Source organism: Callorhinchus milii, unplaced genomic scaffold (assembly GCF_018977255.1).
Source record: "Callorhinchus milii isolate IMCB2004 unplaced genomic scaffold, IMCB_Cmil_1.0 Scaffold4, whole genome shotgun sequence".
Taxonomy (NCBI): Eukaryota; Metazoa; Chordata; class Chondrichthyes; order Chimaeriformes; family Callorhinchidae; genus Callorhinchus; species Callorhinchus milii.
The window spans coordinates 61,300,678-61,323,059 of record NW_024704745.1 but is presented as its reverse complement, the minus strand read 5'-3'; the positions used below and the strand labels follow the sequence as shown (position 1 = coordinate 61,323,059).

Below are 22,382 nucleotides of genomic sequence, written 5' to 3'. Positions count from 1 at the left end.
TTCCTTAGATCTGGAATTTGCACTTTCTCCCCGCCTACCTAATTCCAGAGAGTATTAGACTTTTTAATACTATTATTGTTACAAAAGAATCACCCACAGCTACAGAAGCAATCAAACCTGCAATTTGTAAAGGGTTTTGAGCTGGATTCCTTTAACCAAGCATTGCTTTTCTAAATACAAGCTGTTGATTAATTGTTACACTGCATCCAACCAGAGCCAGTAGCTGAATGCATGTCCTCACTCTTCCACTGTTCTCATTGCTGCCTGAAATTCTGAGATGATCCCCATTTTAGTGATGACTCACTTTGAATGTGCGGTGGCAGAATCCAGTTAGTGAGTTGCCATTGAACATTACCAGTAAAGTCTTGTCAGATATAGAAATGGTGAAAAAATACTGCTTGTCAGTTGAAAATAACTATTTACACTATATCTGTCTGCATATTATATGCAGACTAAAAGATGTAAAGTGTACACAAGGTTCAAGGTATCTACCATGTCGTGTGTGTCAGCTTTTCAGGGTTTCAGTTTGTGGTATTCCTGCCTCTAAGTCATGCTGGTGTGGCATTCTAGAGATATTGAGCTAAGATTTTGAGCTTATTTTTGGAAGTTTTGTCCTTTGGATGAGAAGGTAAAATGAGGTTCTTTCTGTCAGACCAGGTGGACTTTAAAGGTCCCACCTAAAATTGATCGTTCATTTGATCATGGCCGTTTATGGAACATTGCTTGTAGAAATTAGCTGCCACATTAATCTTCAAATACAGTCAATAAACTTTACAGTAAATCCTGTGAAGCATTTGGAAATGTCCTCCAGACATGAGAGGCGCTATATCAAATACAAGGATCATTATCTTTATTATTAATGATAATAATGTTATCACTGTTATTGAAGGAACAATAACAAAATTAAGTCTTTATGAATCATTGTCTATATTTTCGAAATATCAAACTCTGCTGTTCAACACTCAATAAATGGATCTTCCATGTTGTGAAAATTGAAATGATTTCCCACGTTTTGTTGGCATAAGGTATCTTATTTTCTTCCAGAAGTACGAATTATGTGAGAGAGACATAGATTTTTTCCACTTCACGGCCCTGTTTGATCTTAGGACAAGCTGAAGTGACTCTGGCAATACTGTAATATTCCTTATAGGATTATATTCAATGAGTATTATTTTTATGACACTTTCAACCAAAGCTTGATGCAGTCCTGTCATCAGTTCATAGATGGTACTGTCCTTCTCTGTCACCGATTCATCACAGAGTATTATGATTAATCTTCGGCATTTGTTAATGTTGGAAAGTACATTTTCCACACAAGCTGAAAGTCAAAGCAATTATATTTTTAGAAGATCACTTAACTTTCAGTTCAATGGGTTGCACTTGGAAAATATCTAACGGCAGCCAACCTCCACAGAAATTTATAGCAGAATATAGTGAATAAGCTAATTTCTGTTGGGCGTGCTCGGAAAGTGAGGCTGGCAGGAGTCGTCTATACATGTGCATGGGTCTACAATTTATTATTTTTTTCCATTTCATGCCCGGTTCAGCTAGGTATAAATTCCGGATACCCGGAGGCCAGAAAACTAAGGATTTATTGTACATTCAGCTTTCTAGTAGCTTTAATAGAATGAATCTTTTTTACCTCCTCCGGGAGGAACATCCCGTTCGAAAATACACAGCCGATAACCAAATCGCTGTTCTAGAACTGCAGGCAGCAACTCCAAAGCAAACCGTTGTTCTTCCTCAGCACTGTCCAGAGTCTTGCCACTTTTAAGGAGCAGCACATATGCATCATATTCTTTGCTGTCTAAAAATCAAAGAAAAAGTGTTAATATTCATGACAGCTCAGCCAAACTGTCTAGTAATTGCAGAATACAGTAATGCAATTTACATTTATATGGTGCCTTTCATGTCGGGAGAACGTGAAGTATACTGTGAAGTATTTCACAGAATAAGACGAAAGAGACATAAGACAAACAGAAGCCATGCGGGAAGATCCCCTGCTCCCAGTGATTGGTTCACTGATGGACCAGGCTGGTGTACTGGGAACCTGCCCGGCTCAGGAAAGGGGATTATCGAGTCCGCCACAGCGGGTTGGCTTGATTCCAACAATCTGTTGCCAAGTACGTCACCTTGGAGCCAGCTCAGGTTAAAGGGGACCCAGTTTACCTTCACCCTAAGCAGGATAATGGAAATGGAAAGCATATATTTTGTAAAATTTCAATGTGAAACATGTTCTGTAAAAATTCCATATCAATGATGAAACTAAACTTTGAAAATGTTAACTTCAACTATCAGACTTTGGGACGATTTCATCATAATGTACAAATATGAGCTAGTCCACATTTGGCATTTCTTTCAGTCAAAAAAAAGTGAAAGGGTGGTGGAAGCAGATTCAATAAAGCTCTCAAAAGGGAATTGAATAGGTACTTAAGAGCAGGAGAGAGGGACTAGTTGGATAGCTCTTTCAAAGAGCCGGCACAGGCACAATGGGCCGAATGGCCTCCTTCTGTACTGTAAGATTCTATGATTCTATAAATGATTAGAAGACAATTTATCAATTTACTAGATTACATAAACAAAGCATTGCTGAATGTTACCAACTGACTCATTCAAGTACACATTTAAGGTATTTCAGCAAGTGAGATAAGGTATAACATTTTTAATATTAAACAGAAATCTTGATCTTTCTTATCTTCATAATCTTACCTCCTAGAGTTTCATCTCTACCAGTTAAGTCCCGCAAACAAAGAACAAAGTATATCTTGAGCTTGATACACATAACTGCCACAACAATGAAGATGGCCATGGTGAGAATTATTGGACAAAGTACTTTGCCAATATTGTATTTCTCTATAAGAGAAAAAAAAGTAAATATTCAATACCTTGAGCTGCGGTAACTGAAGATTTTGCAGAGACATCTTTAATATTTGTTCAGAAGTAAATGTCATTTCATTTTTAATGTACTTAGACTTTTTTGATTTAGCTTAAACTAAATCATAACCCTTTTTTTCCCTGATGCATGACACTTTACTCCATCTTTGCGCATGTTAAAGTATAATTTTACAAACCCAAATAAGAACTGGGATGTGAAGTGAGTATTACAATCAGTGAGAGTTTTAAATCCCAATGGGGAACTCTCCCTCCCCCACAGCTTCAGCACAATGGTAAAATCTGAGAGAATCCCAATTCTAAACCTCCTCTTTTTGTGTCAAACAGCAGCATTTCAACTTCACTAAGAAGAAACCGACTGAATTAACCTAAAACTCAAAAGATATCAGCCGCACATTTGGGAATGAGCGAAGAATAGTGCAGAGGGTCATTGTGTGTGAGAGAGTGAGTGTGTTTGTCAGTGACTGAGTCTATGATTGTGTGTGAAAGTGAACATGTGTGAGTGACTCTCTGTGATTGTGTGTGTGCGTGAGCATGAATGAAAATGCGTGTGAGTGTCTGTGAGAGTAAGGGTGCATCAGTGGGTGTGAGAGAGTGACTGTATGCCTCCTGATGTGAAAAGCGCTCTACAAATGTAATTTGTTGTTGTTGTATGAGAGAGTGTATGTGTGAGAGTGAGCATGTGTCAGTGGGTAGGAGAGTTAGTGTCTGTGTCAGTGTGTATATGATAATTTGATATAGGGCTTTTCACGTCAGGAGGATGTCTCAAAATGTTTCACAGGATATGCTGTGAAGTGGAGTCACTGTATACTCTATGGACTAGAATGTAATAATACACATTAAACGTATATTGGAATCAAGTGCAAATGATTTTGGCACAAGCACACCAACAATTGAGAGTTTCTGACCCAGCACGAAATGTTACAGCAGTTGGCAACTGAGAAACGCTCAAAATAATTCCTTCAATCCTTCAACTATTTAAAAGTGCTACAACAGGTTCAACTTCAATAGCATGTCTTATTCTATTAATGAAGGATACAGTACCTTTTTCTATGAGAATCACATCACCAATATCTTGTCCCGATGTGCATACTAAAGCACAATGAAAGGATTTGTTAAGGTGCTCCCCTTCAATTCTCTTAAACACCAGTGGTCTTATTATTATTTTTCGGTTGTCTTCGGTAACAACTCTAAAGAGTATAGAAATCGGATCATTTATTATTTAAACTAACATCTTATAATAATAATAATAATCTTTGCATTTGATATAGCGCTTTTCACGTCGGGAGGATGTCCCAAAGCACTTCACAGAACACACTGTAAAGTGAATTGACTGTACATTTGTGGGGGAACGCGGCAGCCAATTGCGCACAGCAATGTCCCACAAACAGTCGTAGATTGAAAATGACCAATTTATTATTGTTTTTGGTTTTGGAGGGATTATTATTAGGTGTGTAGAGTAACGAAACTTGCCCAAGGTTTCGCACTGCCTGGAATTGAACTCAGGTCTCTCGCTTGCAAAGCAAGTGCTCTAACCACTGAGCTACAGGACACCACATCTTGATCAAAATACTAAAAGAAAGAATTTGTATTTTTAAACACCTTACCATGCCAAAACCTCAAAGCATAATCAAGTGTAATTGTTCTTTTCCTGAGCAAATAAATTACTTAAATAATTTGTTTAAAGAACTACAGTAAAATTCTCGTAAGTCTGATCTGTATAAATCGTATAATCGCCTAAGTCATTCATCTGCCCAAGCCAGTTGAATTTCCTATTAAATCCACTTAAATTTATCTACACTAGTCATATGACAATCGCGACAATTATTATAACATTACATTACATAATGTTATAATAATATAATAATAATTCTTGCATTTGGTATAGCGCTTTTTACATCTTCTAGGCGTCTCAAAGCGCTTCACAGAATACACTGTAAAGTGAATTGACTGTATATTTGTGGACGAAACGCAGCAGCCAATTGCACACAGTAGTATCCTACAAAAGTCGTGGATTCAGTGACCAAAATTTTTTTTAAGGATTATTATCCCCGGAAAAGCAATCCGCCAATCAACTAACAACCGGGTTCCTTTGTTGTTGCCATCACATTTGCCGCCACCGATCACATGGAGAGCTGTCATCCTGTATTCTGAATGAGAACTCGCTTGCTTGCTTTCAGGTTTCCTCCAATTGACTGCTGGGCAAAGTATAAGGCTACACATATCCCCTTTATAACTAAGACAATTAAGTGGACGCTTAACATCCCCCCCTTCAACTCTTAAATAATTCACACATTTGTATCATCTCCCACTGAAAGAAAACTCTATAAAATCAGGGAAAGCAACAAAAAAAACCTCAAATAAAATATTTACAGATAATGAAACAGGTTGAAATGTACATGAAAATGGTCTCTCAATCTCTCCTCATAATTGTAGCCCTTCATCCTCAGTATAATTCTCGTAAATCTCCCCTGAAGTGAGGTGCCCAGGACTGGATACAATACTCCAATTGCAGCCTGACCAACAATTTAAAGAAACTTAGCATAACTTCTTTACTTTTGTACACTATGTCCCTGCATATGTAATCAAGTATACTATTAGCTTTCTCTGCAGCTCGTGAAACCTCCAATGCCACTTTCAATGACCTGCATATCTGTACTCCCAATCACTTTGTTCCTCAGTCCCTTGCAAGACACTACCATTCAATAAATACTCCCTTCCCTCATTTTTCTTACCAAAATGTAGCACCTTACATTTCTCCTCATTGAACTTCATCTGCCACTGATCTGCCCATTGCGCTAATATTTTTAAAATCCTCTTACAGTCTCTTGCCAGCCTCATCATTATTTACAATACTTCCTAGCTTTATTTCATCTGGAAACTTTTGATACTGTACCCCCTATGCTCAAGGTCATTGATATAAATTTAAAAAATAAGAGGCCCCAGCAGAGACTCCGGTAGTACTCCACTAACCACCTTCTTCCTTTCAGAAAAGCAACCTTTTAGTCCTACTCTCTGCTTTCTAACCTTCCAGATCCCTTCTATCCAAACCACCATGTTTCCCCCTATTCCATGTGCCCTAAGTTTCTTCACCAGTTTTCCATGCATCACCTTATCAAATTATTTTGTTTCAAATGAGAAGGTTTTGTGTGGCCTACACACAAAGGGGTCTTGATGGGTTAAATTCATTTTTCTCATTTTATACTTTCTTATTTTCTTATTACTTACCTTTCAGGATCTTCACAGATTGTATTAGTTCCATTGCAGTTACCAAAATTATTATCAAATATCCAGTATAACATGCAATTGTCATCTTTAGGGCTTGTTTTATAGTCAACAACAGCTTGGCATTCAATTATTTTATATTTGCCTAAGAAGACATATAATAAAATAGCTGTTATTTGTGTATTGGATAACAAATATTCTTTATATTATTCCGTTCACTTACAAAATACATATTCACTAAACTTTATACTAAATCCTGTGAAGTGTCTGAGACATCCTCCCAATATTATTGTATTTGGATAGTAATAATTCTTGCTTTTAATATAGCATCTCAAATGTCTCAAAGGCTTCACAGGAAATTACTATCAGATTTGACTTTGCATTTGTAAGCAATTGTGACAACCAAATTGGCATGCAGCAATGCCTCACAAACAGTCATGAGTGAATTTATTAAGGGATTGTTAATCAGGACACCAGAGAAACTCCCTTTTCGAATAGTGCCATGAGATTTTTAATGTTCACCCAAACACACCAATGAGACCTTAGTCTAACTTCTCATCAATAGATAGCACTGAGGAATGAGGGACTTCAGTTATCAGGAGGCTAGAGAAGCTAGAATTATTCTCCTTGGAGCAGAGATGGTTAAGAGGAGACTTAAAAGAAGTTTCAAAATTATGAGGGGATTCGATAGGGTGAACAAAGAGAAACTATTTACACTGATGGGTGGGTCGGTAACCCGAGTACACAGATTTAATAGTTGTTAAAAGAAACAGAGGAGAGGTGAGGAGAAATTTTTTTACACAGCGAGTTGTTCGGATCTGGAATGCATTGCCTGAAAGGGTGGTGGAAGTCGTTTCAATAACAGCTTTTAAGAGAAAAGTAGATAATTATTTGGGGAGGAAAAGTTTGTATGGCTATGGGGAGAGAACGGGGGAATAGGATTGAATTGGATAGCTCTTTTCAAAGAGCAGACGCTGACACGATGGGCCGAATGGCCTCCTTCTGTGCTGTATAATTCTATGATTCAATGAGGGAATTTCACTGAGAAGGGCATCCAAAAGCACAGCTGCAGAGAAGGGTTTTATGAAAGGTTTTGAAGGAAGGTTTCTTGTTTTCTGGAGAGGAAGGGGGCAAAGAGGAGGAAGTTTGGGATAGAGTAACAGAGCAGGGCAGAATGGCTGAATATATAGCTTGAATTCAGTAATGTTAGAAAATAAAGAATGACTTATCTAAAGTCTCTTCCAAAGAGAATTAAAGTTTTTCTTTTTTAAAAAATGTCATTTTACAAAACTGTAATAATTGTTACATACCAAGTTCAACATCAATTTTTGTATGACTCTGAGGATAAATTAACTTAGGTAGCAATAATTCAAAATTTTCTGTGAAAAAATAGGAAAGTGACATTATTAAAATATTTTACACTTATCTTAGTTCAAAACATTATTACAGTCAGGAAAGATGGAGAGAAACAAAATTTACTGAATTGAGCTGGTGAGTTCTTAATCTAAAAACAAGTTAGAGAAGCAAGTCAAAAGCAAGAAGCTTCTGAAAGAAAAAGCTATCAGACATTCCATTGTGCATTACTTTTACCATTATGATCCTGTTATTCAGTTTAATCCACAAGGTTTTAAGATACACAGTCAATTCACTTTACGGTATATTCTGTGAAGCGCTTTGAGATGTCTAGAAGACGTGAAAAGCACTATATCAAATACAAGGATTAAGATTATAAGCAATAATAATTATAATCCTTGCATCTAATAATCACTAATGCAGTTACTCGATTGTAATATAATACATTCACTAACTAAAAAACATTTTAACTTTAATTTTATTTTGTGCTGATTTCCACCATTCAGACCATAAATCAATCCCTTCAACAGAGTCGGAAAGAGAATTGAGGGGACATTGGCGTGTTGCAAATGTCAAACATGAAGTATAATGATGGCAATAAACTCAGGTATAAATCTTTCTTTAACGAGTTCTGCAATGCTGCTAACCATAAACTTGTGCTATATTATCACTGCAAGGAAAAAGAGCTCAGTGACTCTATATCCAGGTGACTATGTAGACATGGAGTCCTCCAAGGGCACTTGGGTGTGCTGTGTCTGGGAGGACATACACGAACACACATTACACCTGTGCTGTCCAAACAGCTGTCAGTGCAACAGAGCAGCCCCAGCCCCCATGAGTGTCAGTTTGTTTGTTAACACTCATTTAAGTTAAATCCAGTATAAGTTTATGCACAGGCATATGTCTATAAATGCACTTATTTTCTGTTTCTGTTTCCTATTGCTTATTTCTGTTACTGTATTGGAAACTGTGCACTTTTCAGGAGATGTACTGCAGAGTATTAAAGAACAAAGATACTATATTTCCAGGTTATATGTGAACACCAACATCTTTGTATTATAAACAATTTGTATACACCGTATTTCCAACATGACAAAACATGGCAAACAGGTATCACTCAACTGTCCTACAAATGCACAACTTCCCCTCCCCAACTTGCAAGGTAATTGCACATAGGAGCAAATGTTGATCAGGTGAGATTAGTCTCCTTGCCACAAGAAATACAATTAGAGTAACACTAATGAAAGCAGCAAAACAACCGCAAATCAGAAATTAATAAAAGTAGTCGCAAAATGCGTAATGATCTCAATCTACTTGGAAAAAATAGTCTGTGATAGTCAAAGTCAGATTGTTGACATTTTTCTAGCTGTGAGAGTTTGTTGAGTGGCCTGGCACATGGCGAGGCTGGCTCAGTGATGCAGGATAGTTCAGTCTGATATATCCAATACTTTACTTACTGGGTTGCATAGAATGCAACTTTATATGTTATAAGCGAATAATGAAATAAGAAATGGGGAGTTCCCTTATTCACATTTAGGCATAGGAAACAGCTGGGATACTGACAACCTGATATATAAGCCAGGATCTCATTATCAGGAGTTCACTATTATTATTTGCATATTATTATGGGAAAGAGGAAGGAATATTTTAACATGACTATCAGATGGTATTGTTTTCTAATCTACTATTCATTGCCTACAAATAGAAGTTCAGATTGCATCTGAATCCCTTCATCTTTGGCCGTGCTTACGATCACCTCCCCTCTCTCTCCGGTTCCTCATCAGGCTCTGCCACTGTTAAGCACTCCCAAACATTGCCAAGGCGAAGGCTATATAAATGCAAGTTGTTGTTGTGCTGCAGTAAAATAAAAAAAACTATTTGCTACACCCTACCATCGACTGTCAGTCTCCTTGTTTCTGTAATATTGTACTGTATTCCATCATTTTCTATAGAAAGTACACATGTGTAACATCCAGCACTCTTCTCTTCCAGACTAGGAATGGTGTATTGAGTTCCTGTGTAAACCTTTTCCTTGAAGTCCTGTTAAATACAAGAACGTTATTATTTTAGCGTATGTTTCCACTCTTACACCTAGGACACACAGCATTTCTAATATGATAGCCTCATCAAACATTCGCATAATAAATTAATGTAATTTGCATAACATGGCAAGAATTTATTTCTAGACATAAGGTTTATGCTTCTTACTTTTTCTGGGAGGCATTCTATTTAAGAGAAAAATTGGTTTCAAAAACAAAATATCACATGAAGTGACGCCCGGTTTTCTAATGTTTTTCAGCAATGTCACCTTATCATCAACAAGGGTAGATTTAATATATATGTAATATATAATATGAATATACAGTGGAAGCCAGTTAAGCTGGACACATCAGGGCGGACATTTTGTCCGATTTAAGTGGAGTCCGAGGTTAATCAAAATACCATTCCTGCCCGGCAAGGAGCGCCGCTGATGATCATAATGTGTGGTAAAGTCGTTTCACTTGAAGCAACGTTAACTAACCACTTAGAGTTAAACTATTCGCACAGAATTCAGTAAAATATATTTACTTTTATTTGGCTGCAAAATGTAGTCCAGGAATTTCCCACCCAGCAGAGTAGAGGCGGGGTTTCCCTCCCATTGTTTTTCCCATTGGACGGGAAGAGGACTAATTAGTGTCAGATTAGAGGTGATTGACAGCCTGCAGCCGCTTGTGATCTGATGGGCTCCACTCATTCACAATCTGCTCAGCTGTCAATCAATCGCAATTTCCCTCTCTTGTTCTTCCCGGTGTCTCCGCCTCTCACCGGTTGACAGCCCAACTCCAGCCACTTGTGAATGGCTGGAGTCCGCCAGTCAATCACAATTTGACTCCTCTCATCCACATCCCAGATCCGCAGCTGAATGGAGGCGCTGGACACCACAGAAGCCCGAGTGAGTCCATTCAGCGGTGACCAGCAAGGCACTTTGCCTGGATTAACCGGATTTTCATCTGAATTAGCAGATATATTTGAAACAGTTAATAATACAAATGATTTGGGGGCCGAGTGTTTTGTTCGATTTACCCAACGTCTGGTGTTAACCGGCAGAAGCGGATTCCACTGTATATATTAATTGGGGCCACAGGGTCCATTTTTTGTGTGATCAAAAACCCCACGTTTCTGTACTAAAACATATATACCTTTAACCATACAATATCTTCTTTATGGTAATTGTAATACTCTATCTTGGGACATTCCAATGTAATTGATGAGCCACTGTAACCGGAGACGTGATGCACATTATTCAAGCATAACTCTTCATTCTTGCTCACAACCAAAGATACATCTTCATGTATGATATGGTGAGTCATATTGCTGTAGACAGAAAGGAAATATAAAGAAATGAGCAATGAGCTTGCAAACATGCACTAATATTATTATTAGTAGTAAATCCTTGTATTTGATATAGCACCTCATCATGCTGTCAAAGCGAAGCACTTCATGGGATTTACTGCAAAGTGTAGTGACTGTGTATTTGTAGGCAAATAATATTAGAGTAGAAAAGAATGCCAACTTATAGTCATATTAAAATGTTCTTGTATGTTTCTAATTATATATATATACACACACACAAGTATATCCAAGTGTGTCGTCCATTTTCGTCTTAGCAAGAATTAATAATATAAGCAATTTGAAGCCAAAACACATTTTTATAATAGCTTTATGACTGTGCCTGTGTGAATTTTCCTATTTAGAATCAGATACTTGTGTAGCTGTTGGGAAATTACAAGAGTAAATTTAAAGTGGAGGTAAAAGCAAAGCTTATGGTGTTGTGTATTTAGATTTCCAGAAGGCATTTGATAAAATGCCATGTAGAAGATTGATAGAAGGGCTCAGGGTGCATGGAATAGGGGGATATGAACGTTAAAGGCTTAAACGGGTATGGGGATAGAGAGATACAATGGGATGTCTTGACAGCAAATTGCAATCTTTTAAAATTTGGAAAACTTCTTTGAAGCTCTCTTACTATTTACATATTACAAAAAGAGAGGAGGTTGCTTAATGAAATGGATGTGTATATCTATAGCAAAATAATATTCTAGAGCACGGGTTCTCAACGTTTGTCACAGTGAGCCTCCCTAAGCCAAGAAAAAAAACAGTTACGCCTCCCTACAAGTCACCAAGACAAAGAACTACAAATCCCATACACCACAAGACTATAGGCAACAAAGTAGAAGGGCTCTGATCAATAATTATAAGAGTATGAACATCAAAAGCACCAATTTTATTTCACAAAGCACCCGCCCTACTATCTCTCAGCTCTTCTCAAAAAGAGCACAAATCGCAGCATTCAAATCAAAACTGTACCGAACACCCCAGGAAATCACAACACCAGACAACTACAGATCATGTTAGGCAACATTCACCAATCCCACCCCACCAATGGGAGTAGTGAGCCTGACTACTTGCTCTACATTCAGGATTGCAATGTGGAAAGATAGAGGCGAGGTTTGGCTGTCATGGGAAACGCCACCACAAGGCCTGGCCATCGAGGATGCAGGGCCAGTCCTTCGTAACCCAAGGACTGTTGGGAGGCACACAGCCAACGCCTCCCCAGGGGCAAACCCACACCCCCTGGGAAGCACGCCGCACAGTTTGAGAACCTCCGCTCCAGAATAATTACATTGGCAGACATGCATCCTTTTAATTACCCTTGTTTCTAACAACAACTACCATTTATATAGCACCCTTCCCTCAGGGTAGAGACTCGGAGCCCTTATCAAAACCAAGAGACTTTTTAAAGCAGGTGGTAGGAAGTTCCCCTCTAATTATAACTCAGTTACTTGCAAGAAGGATCAGCAGTACAACAGGGCATGTGGCAAGGTTATCACATCCCACAGTACTTACAAGAGAGAACAAGAATATTTCCCGGTATCATTGATCATTGCTGGCCAAAATCCTATTGATGTTCCGTCAGAAGTAATTCTAAATTCTTTCCCTAATTTCAACTTCACACGATCACCTTGTGGAGTGTATTTAAACCAGGTGATATTATATCCATGTGCTTGAAGGTCATTCATGTCTAATGGAGTTGATCCATTGCACAGTCTGCACTTTAACTGAACATGTTCCCCTTCTAAAACATTAGGACAACTAAAGAAAAGACATTGGCCGATCCGAGTTCCTGAAAACAAGAATGGTAAAACTTATCAGATCATGGTAACACAAAACATGCTCTTTAATATTTACAACAATAGTAAAATATAATGTAACATATTTAATATTTATTCTGGGTGTGTTGTCTGTACATTTTGCCTACAATATATTGTATACAACAATAGAATAATATATAAAATACAATATATAATATTTAGTATCTTCTCTGAATACACCATGTCTAACTTTTGCAATGTGTATTCTATTGTAAACAGATGCTCAAAATATTATTATTCTCACCACACTCCAGTACTAAATTGGCACTTAGAGCTGACATATTGATAGCTATTAGTGATGGGGTGGGGGTAAGGCCCACTGTTACTCTTCTCCAATTGGACTTGAGAACAATAACAATGACTTGCATTTATCTAGTGTCCTTCACACAGGGTGGTGTCTTGGAGCAACATTTATAAAAACATGGTTAAGAGGGGCTTTTTCTGTGTTATACCTAACCTGGCAATTTTCAAGGTTAATGTTGAGCTCCAAATATGGAAAGAATTCCACTGCCAATGGTGTAGTAACTTTGACAAAGTGTGATCCCGATGTGAAAAGCGTTATATCAAATGCAAGGATTATTATTATTATTATAGAATAATAATAATCCTTATATCTGACATAGCATTTTGTCGTTACTATATATAATATATAATCTGAAAATGTATAAATTTAAACAGATCTACAGAGAAGACAAAATTTGGCAAACCAGCTGCTCCTTTACTTACCTTTGCTACTTCCAGCAAAACAGATGGATATAATCAGAGCCAAATATTTCAAGTCCATTTCTTCAACTCAGCCAATCTTCAGCACCGGAAAAATACTTTTTTAAAAAAAAATAAAATCACATTGGGTTAAATTTTGCAGTCTCCCCTAAGCCATTCCTTGTTTTAAGTAGTGCCAGTGTAAAGTATGAAATGGTTTGAAATTTGTGATAAAAAATTAACATTGTTTTACTCTGGGGTTAATTCACTCACTGTGTGATCATTGCACAGCTCCCAGGGGTCTGATCACAGACAGACCACTCCCTGCTTTAATCTACCATCTTTTTATGTGTCCCGTAGAGTATAATTAGAAGTCCAAAAAAGGGATTTAAAATCAGAATTTGAAATGGATTGAAATTAGAAGGGTCAAAACTTGTGAATGGGAAATTAAGAGGATCTTAACCACACAATTATCTGGTGCATGTATAAGTGTTCTGATTCTGATAAACAGATGCCTCCTCCATCACTATCTGAATAACGGCACATGTCCATGCAATGATGTTGCTTATTATTGTGAATTATTTCCTGCATGTCACAGAAGGAATGAATAATAAAGGCCAAAATGGTTCTTATTATTGGGAAATTAGGAACGCAACTGTTGTGTAATCAGCATGCTTCCAAAATTGCATAAGCTCAATACAATATCGTTTATGACAACGGTTAAAATGGAAGGTCTTCAGGCGTGATCTAAAAAAGAAAGAGTAGGACTCGAACCAGGAAAGCCTATAAACATTCTTTTGCCATACGAGATGTGGGAACCACAGGGTGAGACTTGAGCAGCGCAGGGAGGCTAGAGCTTTTGGGCTCACGACCTCCCGCGGCAGGTGCGTCTTGAGTGGGGATCGAGGACAACACCGGTGTGGAGTCCGAAGCCCCCCCACCCCCAACAGCAACCAGATCCAATGTAGGCACCAAGGCCTACTCGCGGTGCGCGGAGCCAATGAGGGATCCGTGGCCTCGGCTGGCCCAGGCACCAGCACGGCCATGTCAGAATCAACAAATCACCAGTCGGCTGCCGCACGACGTCACTTCCGCCGTAACATTTAAAACCCCCCCACCCCCACCCTCCCCCGCAGTCCGCTCTCAGTCTCGGCGTGTGTATTTTGGCTGCTGCCACCGACCCGAGCTGTTTCTCCCCCAAAATGCTCCCACCCCTGTCCCGCACTACTCCTGCTCAACCCTTCTCTCTCACACCCTCCCTGCCTCCAATCCGAGCTGGACCCTCCCTCAGCCCTCTCTGCTCCAGCCTGCGAATCCTCCGTCGCGCCGACCCTGGCAGATGCCACTGTCTGTCCAACAGCAGCCGGAACCTTGGCGTCTTGTTTGATCCTTAACTATCCTTTCTATGCACATCTGTGCTATGTCCTGCTCTGCCATTCCCACCTCCGCAACATCGCCCGGCTCCACCACTGTCTCACACCACAGGCCGCCGAGACACTCATTCACACATTCCTAACATTCAAGCTTGACTATGCAAACGCCCTGCTTGTTGGCCTCCCCAACTCCTCCCTCAATAGGCTGCAGACCATCCAGAACTCTGCAGCCCGTGTCCTCTCCCAGGATCCGTGACCCTATCATCCCCATCCTCATCTGACTCCTCTAGCTTCCCATCACACAGAGGATACAGTTCAAGATCCTGGTCCTCACCTTCAAAGTTCTCCATGGTCTTACTCCCCACTACCTCTGCGACATCCTAACCCCCTACCAGCCTGCCCACTCCCTCCGCTCAACGGGCTCCGAGCTGCTTCATGTCCGCCTCACCATTTGCCCCTTGTGTGCATTCCATTGCAGAAACAGGGAAATTTCCAGCATGGATAAAACACATAATGATAATAATCCTTGAATTTGATACAGCGCTTTTCACATCTTCTAGATGTCTCAAAGCGCTTCAGAATATACTATAAAGTGAATTGACTGTACATTTGTGGGCGAAATGCAGCAGCCAATTGCGCACAGCAGTATCCCACGAACAGTCATGCATTGAAGTGACCAATTTATTATTGTTTTTTTTCCTGAGGGATTATTATCAGGCGTGTGGAGTAAGGAAACTTGCCCAAGGTGTTGCCTGGCCGGGAATCGAACCCAGGTCTCTCACTTGCGAGGCGAGCATTCTAATCACTGAGCTACAGGACTCCACAAATATATGAGTTCTGACAAAAGGTCATCGACCTGAAAAGTTAACTAATTTTTCTCTCTCCATAGATGCTGCCTGACGTTTGCGGGTTCCCAGGAACTTCCGTTTTTATTGGATACATATATGTGACTCTCAGTCTGGTTTGCAAACTATTACGCGAGGTGGTTTTGGCTTGTACCAAACATCCAACGGACCAAAAAGAAATCGGTAAGGCTCCCTTTTTATGGAGTCAACATTGTTTCTATCTAAGGCTCTCAGATAGAAACAATATAACAATTTCAAATCCATAAAAATCAATATCTGTTTGAGTTTACAACAACAACAACAACAAAATTACATTTATATCCTTTTGACTTTCACGTCGGGAGGACTTCCCAAAGCACTGAACAGTCAGGTGTCGGGGCTCAAGCATGGGGGAGGGGTGGTGTAGGGGTGAGAGAAGGCAGAGAGGTGGGAGGGCGACCAAAGGCACAATTGAAGAGAAGGGTCTTGAGACGGCCTTGAAGGAGGCGAGGGAGGAAGCGAGGCGAAGGGACTGTGGGGTGGAGTTCCAGAATGTGGGGGCAGAGAGGCTGAAAGCCCGGCTACCGATGGTAGGGCGGGTCGGACAGGAGACATGGAGCAGGCCGGAGCCCGCTGAACGGAGGGAGAGGACAGGTTGGTAGGGAGTCAGTAGGTCAGAGAGGTAGGAGAGGGCAAGGCCATGGGTGGCCTTGAACGTGAGGACGAGGATCTTGAACTTGATTCTCTGGGAGATGGGAGCCAGTGGCGTCGAGCGAGGGTGGGAGTGATGGGGTCACGGTGCCTGGTGCGCGAGAGTACACGAGCTGCAGAGGTTTTGGATGATCTGCAGCTTGTGAAGGGAAGAGTTGGGAAGGCCGGTGAGGAGGCAGTTTCTGTAATCGATGATGTGAGGAACGCGTGGGTGAGGGTTTCGGCAGCCTGAGGTGTGAGGCAGTGGCAGAGTCTGACAATGTTGCAGAGGTGGTGGTAGGCAGTGCCGATCATGGTGCGGATGTGGGGGAGAAAGGACAGTTCAGGGTCAAACAAGACAACTAGGTTCCTGACTGGCTTAGTGAGGTTGAGTGTGCAGTCATGGAGGCTGATGCTACCAGCGCCCAAGGTGCAGAGGCACTGGCGTGACCAATCAGGAGGGCCTTGGTCTTGCTAACGTTGAATTGGAGAAAGTTATCCCTCATCCAAGACTTGATGTCGGACAGGCAGTCGGTCAGGACGCCAGTAGTCCTGGAGTTGAGGGTGGAGACAGAGAGATAGAGTTGGGTGTCATCCGCATACATGTGGAAATTTACCCCATGTCTGCGGATGATGTCACCAAGGGGGAGCATGTAGAGGGTGAAGAGGAAGGGACGAGGACAGAGCCCTGAGACTGTGTGGGGGCTGGAGGAGAAGCTGTTTGCTGTGACGAAATAGAGGTGGTGTGAAAGGTAGGACCTGAACCAGTCAAGTACAGAACCTTGGAGGTTGAGGTGGGAGGAGAGGCAGTGGAGGAGGATTGAGTGGTCCACGTTGTCAAAGGCGGCAGAGAGGTCAAGGAGGACGAGGAGACAGAGGGAGCCCTGGTCACACATGGTCAGGATATCATATGTGACCTTTACCAGAGCAGTTTCCATGTTGTGGGCAGCACAGAAACACGATTGGAGGGGCTCATGGAGGGAGTAGGAGGAGAGGAAAGAGCAAAGCTGGGAGGCAACGGCTCGCTCAAGGACGAAGGTTTAGAGGGAATAGCACAATTTCAATCAGATCCTTTCCCCCCAAAGATCTAATAGGTGGAATGGAAGAACCTGTCACAGACACAGGATTTGATACAGATCAAATTCCTTCCTAATAATTGGGAACAAATTTCACCCGCATCTAGATTCACTGTCTTTATGTAGCGTTTTAGAGTGCCGAGAATTTGACAAATTGTTGAATTCAGTTTTACCTTGAAATTAATGCTCTATATGTAAATGCTCTGTGTGTTAGCCTGGCTCAGACGGTTCATTCCTCGGAGTCAGAAGGTTGTCAATTCAAGGTTGCCAAGTCAGATCAGGACTTGGAATGAATATTCTGATTACTCAGTGCAGTGCTGGTGGGCTGCCACATTGTTGGGGGCAATGTTTGGATGAAACATTAATCCTGAGATCCTATCTGTCTGTCCAGGTGTGAATGTTAAAGATCCCATGATTCTATTCAAGAAAAGAGAGTTTCTCATGGTGTCCTGCCCGACAATTCCCCAAATAAAATTGGTCCCTCACTCCAGGATTGTTGGTAGGACATTGCTGCTTGCAAATTGGCTGCCATGTTCACCCACAAAATAAATGCCGTCATATCGCTTTACAGTATATCCTATCAGACATATCAATGTCATAAAAAGGCTTAAATGCAAGGATTATTATTTGAATTGATTTGTTATAGTTTTGTACAAGAATATCGAGAAAATAGACTTCAAAATTAAGGCAGCCTTTAAGCATTTGCTAAATTCTCAACGCTCTAAAATGCCACATAAATACAGTAAATCTAGATCCAAGTTGAATTTCTCTCCAAAATTTCCTTATTACATTATTTTAAACACCAAACAATTGCAATAACATAAGTTGAGACCCAGCAACAAATAAAACGTTAATAATCCTTGCATTTGATATAGCTTCTTCTCAAGTCGTTGAGACGTTTCAAAGCGCTTCACAGTAAATACTGTAAAATATACTGTATATTTTGCAGGCAAAATGCGGAAATGTTCCCAGTTCTATTTCGCAGAATATACTGTGAAGTGAATTGACTATATTTTGTGGCTGAAACGTGGCAGCCAATTGCTCACAATAGTATCCCACTAACAGTCGAGGATTGAGTGGCCAAATTATTAGTTTAAAACTTTGTTTGTATTTTTTCCAACTAGCCAGTGAGTTTCAAAAACAACTTACCAAACTGCACTGTGGAGCTTGAACTGCAGGGTTCCCTTAAAAAAGATTGCTAGGTAGGAAACTGTAGCGACAGAGACAGAAAGAGAAATGCCAGCAGCCAAGTTGTTACATCAATAACACATTTCGCATCAGAGCATTTGCAATGTGTATGGAAAACACATGCAAATTATCACATCGAAAAACCACGAATCAAAGTACCGTATGTAAATTATTTCGAGTAAGTTGTTCAACAACACTCCTCATAGCTCGAGGGATTTTCGTTCACCAAGTCACTGCTTTTATTTTAAGTGCTTCTACTGAAGTGCTTCCTATTCTTGTTCAAAGGGTTAAACCACTAGACCAGATTTAAACAAAACACAAAATACTGCAGATGCTGGAAATCTGAAACAAAAACAGAAAAGTCTGAGAACATTATACAAATAAAGCAATTTATACTGCGATCAAATTGTAGGTTATATTATGCGCATGGTTCTTTTTACGCAGCAAATAACCAATTAAATAACCCAACTGAGGTATGAAAAGGACTATAAATGTTTTATGTGCAACGTCTTCAGCTAATTCCTGGTAGGGCCAGTATTGTTTGAGAAAGTGATTGTGAAATACAATCAATTTCCTGTACAAAGTCCAGTTAAATTTGTTTTAGTAACATTTTCACTTTATCAACATATACTCATACATCCAGGGCTTCACATCCACCTTAATTGTTTGCAGAGTTGTAAGCAGTTGCTGGTCAAACTCCAAACATCCACCTCAACAGCTGCCAGCAGGAAAGGGTGGTCACGTTTTCCATGCCGGGCTGGCTGCTGATCGGGAAGCTCACAGAGAGTTCCTTGGATCAGTTACTCCCCCTCGTGGGAGCTCAAATCATATATAAATGCAAGTTGTAGTTGTTGGCTGTCCAATGACCAATTAATGGCTAATGCTTGGGCGGTGGGGGGGTTAAGTAAAGTCCCTTATAGCTGAACTGACCCCAAGTTGACATGTTTCCCAATAGAATAATAATAATCCTGGCATTTGATATAACGCCTTATCACGTCAAAGTGCTTTACAGAATATACTGTAAAGTGAATTGACTGTACATTTTGTGGGCCAAACGCAGCAGTCAATTGCAAACAGCAGTGTCCCACAAACCTTTCGCCCTGCCCAGGAATCGAACCCAGGTCCTCTCGCTTGCAAGGCGAATGTTCTAACTACAAAGCCAGAGGTCTCCACAAATGTCAGAATATTGGAATTAAATCAACTCTTTGTGTCAGTCTCAGTAGTTGAGCCAGGCAGGTCTGCAGTCCTCCAGACAATGCTGATGACAACCCAGCAAGCCTGGCTCATTGGCAGGATTCAGAGGGACAGATGGGACACAGGGATTCTTTCAATTTTGCTCCTATTAACCGTGCAAGCCAAAGCCCTAAAATATAGGGTGGTACCAGTTGAATGAGCAGCTGGAAGCTTGCCAAACAGTGCTCTCAAACGCATGCTAATGCAGTTTCAGTTTCAATTAAACTCTGGCAGTACTTCAGGGCATTCTCTACAATCCTAAAGCCCAATACTCTCCGGAATTAGGTAAGCAGGTTGCGTCCCTCCACGAAGAGAGTATGCATTCCATTCCAGACCCAGATGGCATACATTATTTGAATTCTCGGTTTGGTTTGAACACTCTTCACATCCTCCCCATGTCAAAGTGCTATATAAATACAGAAATATTGTTCTGTTGTCTAAAAAATGGCGATGGGTTTCTGTGGGTGTCAAACAGCCACTGATAAACAACCTCCACAGGAAAGGCAATAGACTGAAGTATATTTAAAATTGAAATAGAAATGCAATGCATTTAGCAAGATCAAAGGGTTTAGCCAGAAATGGTTAAGCCTTGAAATTTGGTTTACGAAAACTGCAAGTAACTATGGTCCTGATGTGGCTTGTATTACACAAACACCTTTTGCTTATCGCTTTACAGTTTAAATAATACAATTGAAGTTTGAAATTATCTGAAAATCTTCTGGTAAGCAACTTCTCAACAAATTCCTAATAGGCAGTTTTGTTTCAAAAGATCATAAAAAGAATGAATTTCTGTTCAAAATCCGCTCAGATTTATTTTGACTAATGTTTTAACTTGATTTCTTTTTAGCAATCTTTAAAACTTTGGGTAGTTTTAAAGATTGCTAAAAAGAAGAGCTACATGTTATTTCTTGAGGAAGTGATGCCAGGTACCTATAGTGGATTTATTAACGACTCTAATTTTGTTCCAGTTTAAGCCTTTTTAATTCTAAACCGTGTCGTTCTGCTCCAGCATCAACTTTATCTAGGACTAATACAAAATTAAAGGAATCTCGAGCTGCTACCAGTTGCTATTTTAAAAAGATTCTTTGTGACTTACATTTTCTGCAGCAAAGCAACATGACTTTCACTGAAGTATTTTCATCTTTGATCATCCGGGTGTCTGACACATGCAAAAAACAACCATGATACATGATTAAGAGATCCAAACCAGACTGAAGGTTCCACATACGTATGCCCCCACCTAGGCATGGAAATTTCCCCATCTCTGGAATGGAATGCACACTCTTCCTGTAGGAATCCACCATGCATACCTCATCCTGCAGAATATTAGGCGCAGGTTGGCAAGAGCCTAGGAACACCAGAAGGTATATTGGGGTATTGCCTGAGTTCAACAATAGAAACAACAACTTGCACTTATATAGCGCCCTCCACGCAGGGTAGCATCTCAGAGTGCTTAAACTTGCGTTCAACCAGCTATAAAAGCATAGCTTGCCATTGAAACCACTGTCTGGCATGCTTCCGTACGCAATCTAGGCGTCAGGTTCGATTCCCAATTATCCTTCCTCCCCCACATCCAGTCCCTCACCAGCACCGCCTTCTTCCACCTCCGACGCATTGCCCGTCTCCGCCAATACCTCTCTCCAAAAGCCGCTGAAACCCTGGTTTATGCCTTTGTCACCTCTCGGCTGGACTATTCTAACGCCCTCCTCACCAGCCTCCCCTCCACTACCATCCATAAAATCCAGATTATTCAAAACTCTGCCGCCCGCATTCTCACTCGCACCAAACTCCACTCCCTGATTACCCCAGTCCTTGCAAGACTGCACTGGCTGCCTGTCACAGAGAAGATTAACTTCAAGATCCTCATCCTTGTCTTCAAATCCCTCCACCCATCTGCACCCCCTACCTCTCTGACCTCCTCTTTCCTCAAAACAGTGCCCGTTGCCTTCGTTCCTCTGGGTCTGGCCTCCTCCTTGTCACCCGAGTCCTCCGCTCCACGATGCCTTCAGCCATTATACCCCGAGACTCTGGAACTCCCTTTCTCACTCCCTTCGCCTCGCTCCCTCTCTTCCTATTTTCAGGTCCCTGCTGAAGACCGTTCTCTTCGACCGTGCCTTTGGTCACCTTCCTCCCCATCCCCCTGGCTCGGCCCTGGGATCCATTACTGTGAAGCGCTCTGAGATTCCATCCATCGTGGAGGGTGCTATATAAATCCAAGTTGTTGTTGTTCCCACTGCTTGTTCAGTTAGGACCACTCTATGCATTTGTGCGTTGGCCTGAAGAGTTAACAGTAGCTGAGTGAGGGGAATCACTGGCCCAGTTCTCCCGTTTCCTGGGGAAGTCACCCCTAATAGATCTGTCAAGTCTGTCTGCTGTAGTTTGTAACAAACGTCTTTCCGACTTGAGGCCATTATACAGCAACAGCAAATTACACTTGTATAGCACCATTCAGGTGGGAAAGACATACCAGGCCCTGGACAATCAGGGGTTTTTGACCCGAGCTGGAGTTGGGGTCAGAAGGGCAGGAGGGAAATGTGGGTGGTAATTCTTATATCCATAATGTCATTAACCAGAACACTTCTCTTACTCGGGAGAAACATTTCCTCACACACTTAAGCCAGCAAAGGCCTGAAA

The 22,382-nt window shown here is 40.8% G+C and overlaps 1 protein-coding gene across 1 annotated transcript; it reads right to left on the bottom strand.

Annotated features, from left to right (window-relative positions):
- Window positions 1-898: 898 nt before the first annotated feature.
- Window positions 899-18,570, bottom strand: LOC103172473 (interleukin-18 receptor 1). The gene is made up of 11 exons (XM_007885229.2): window positions 18,477-18,570; window positions 13,389-13,483; window positions 12,358-12,634; window positions 10,650-10,824; window positions 9,363-9,510; window positions 7,428-7,496; window positions 6,121-6,262; window positions 3,937-4,082; window positions 2,710-2,853; window positions 1,643-1,807; window positions 899-1,318 (listed from the first exon to the last, which is right to left on the bottom strand). The coding sequence occupies exons 2-11, from the start codon at window positions 13,444-13,446 to the stop codon at window positions 963-965; spliced, it is 1,680 nt and encodes a 559-aa protein (XP_007883420.2). The 5' UTR covers window positions 13,447-13,483; window positions 18,477-18,570; the 3' UTR covers window positions 899-962.
- Window positions 18,571-22,382: the final 3,812 nt, after the last annotated feature.

What these genes read in the sequence shown, in the direction of transcription:
- LOC103172473 (XM_007885229.2), bottom strand. Translation starts at nt 13,446, where the DNA reads ATGGACTTGAAATATTTGGCTCTGATTATATCCATCTGTTTTGCTGGA. An exon ending in AAGGAGACTGACAGTCGATG is followed by an intron (nt 7,497 to 9,362) that starts GTAGGGTGTAGC and finishes ATTTTTTCACAG; the next exon opens with AAAATTTTGAATTATTGCTA. An exon ending in AAAAATTGATGTTGAACTTG is followed by an intron (nt 6,263 to 7,427) that starts GTATGTAACAAT and finishes ATGTCTTCTTAG; the next exon opens with GCAAATATAAAATAATTGAA.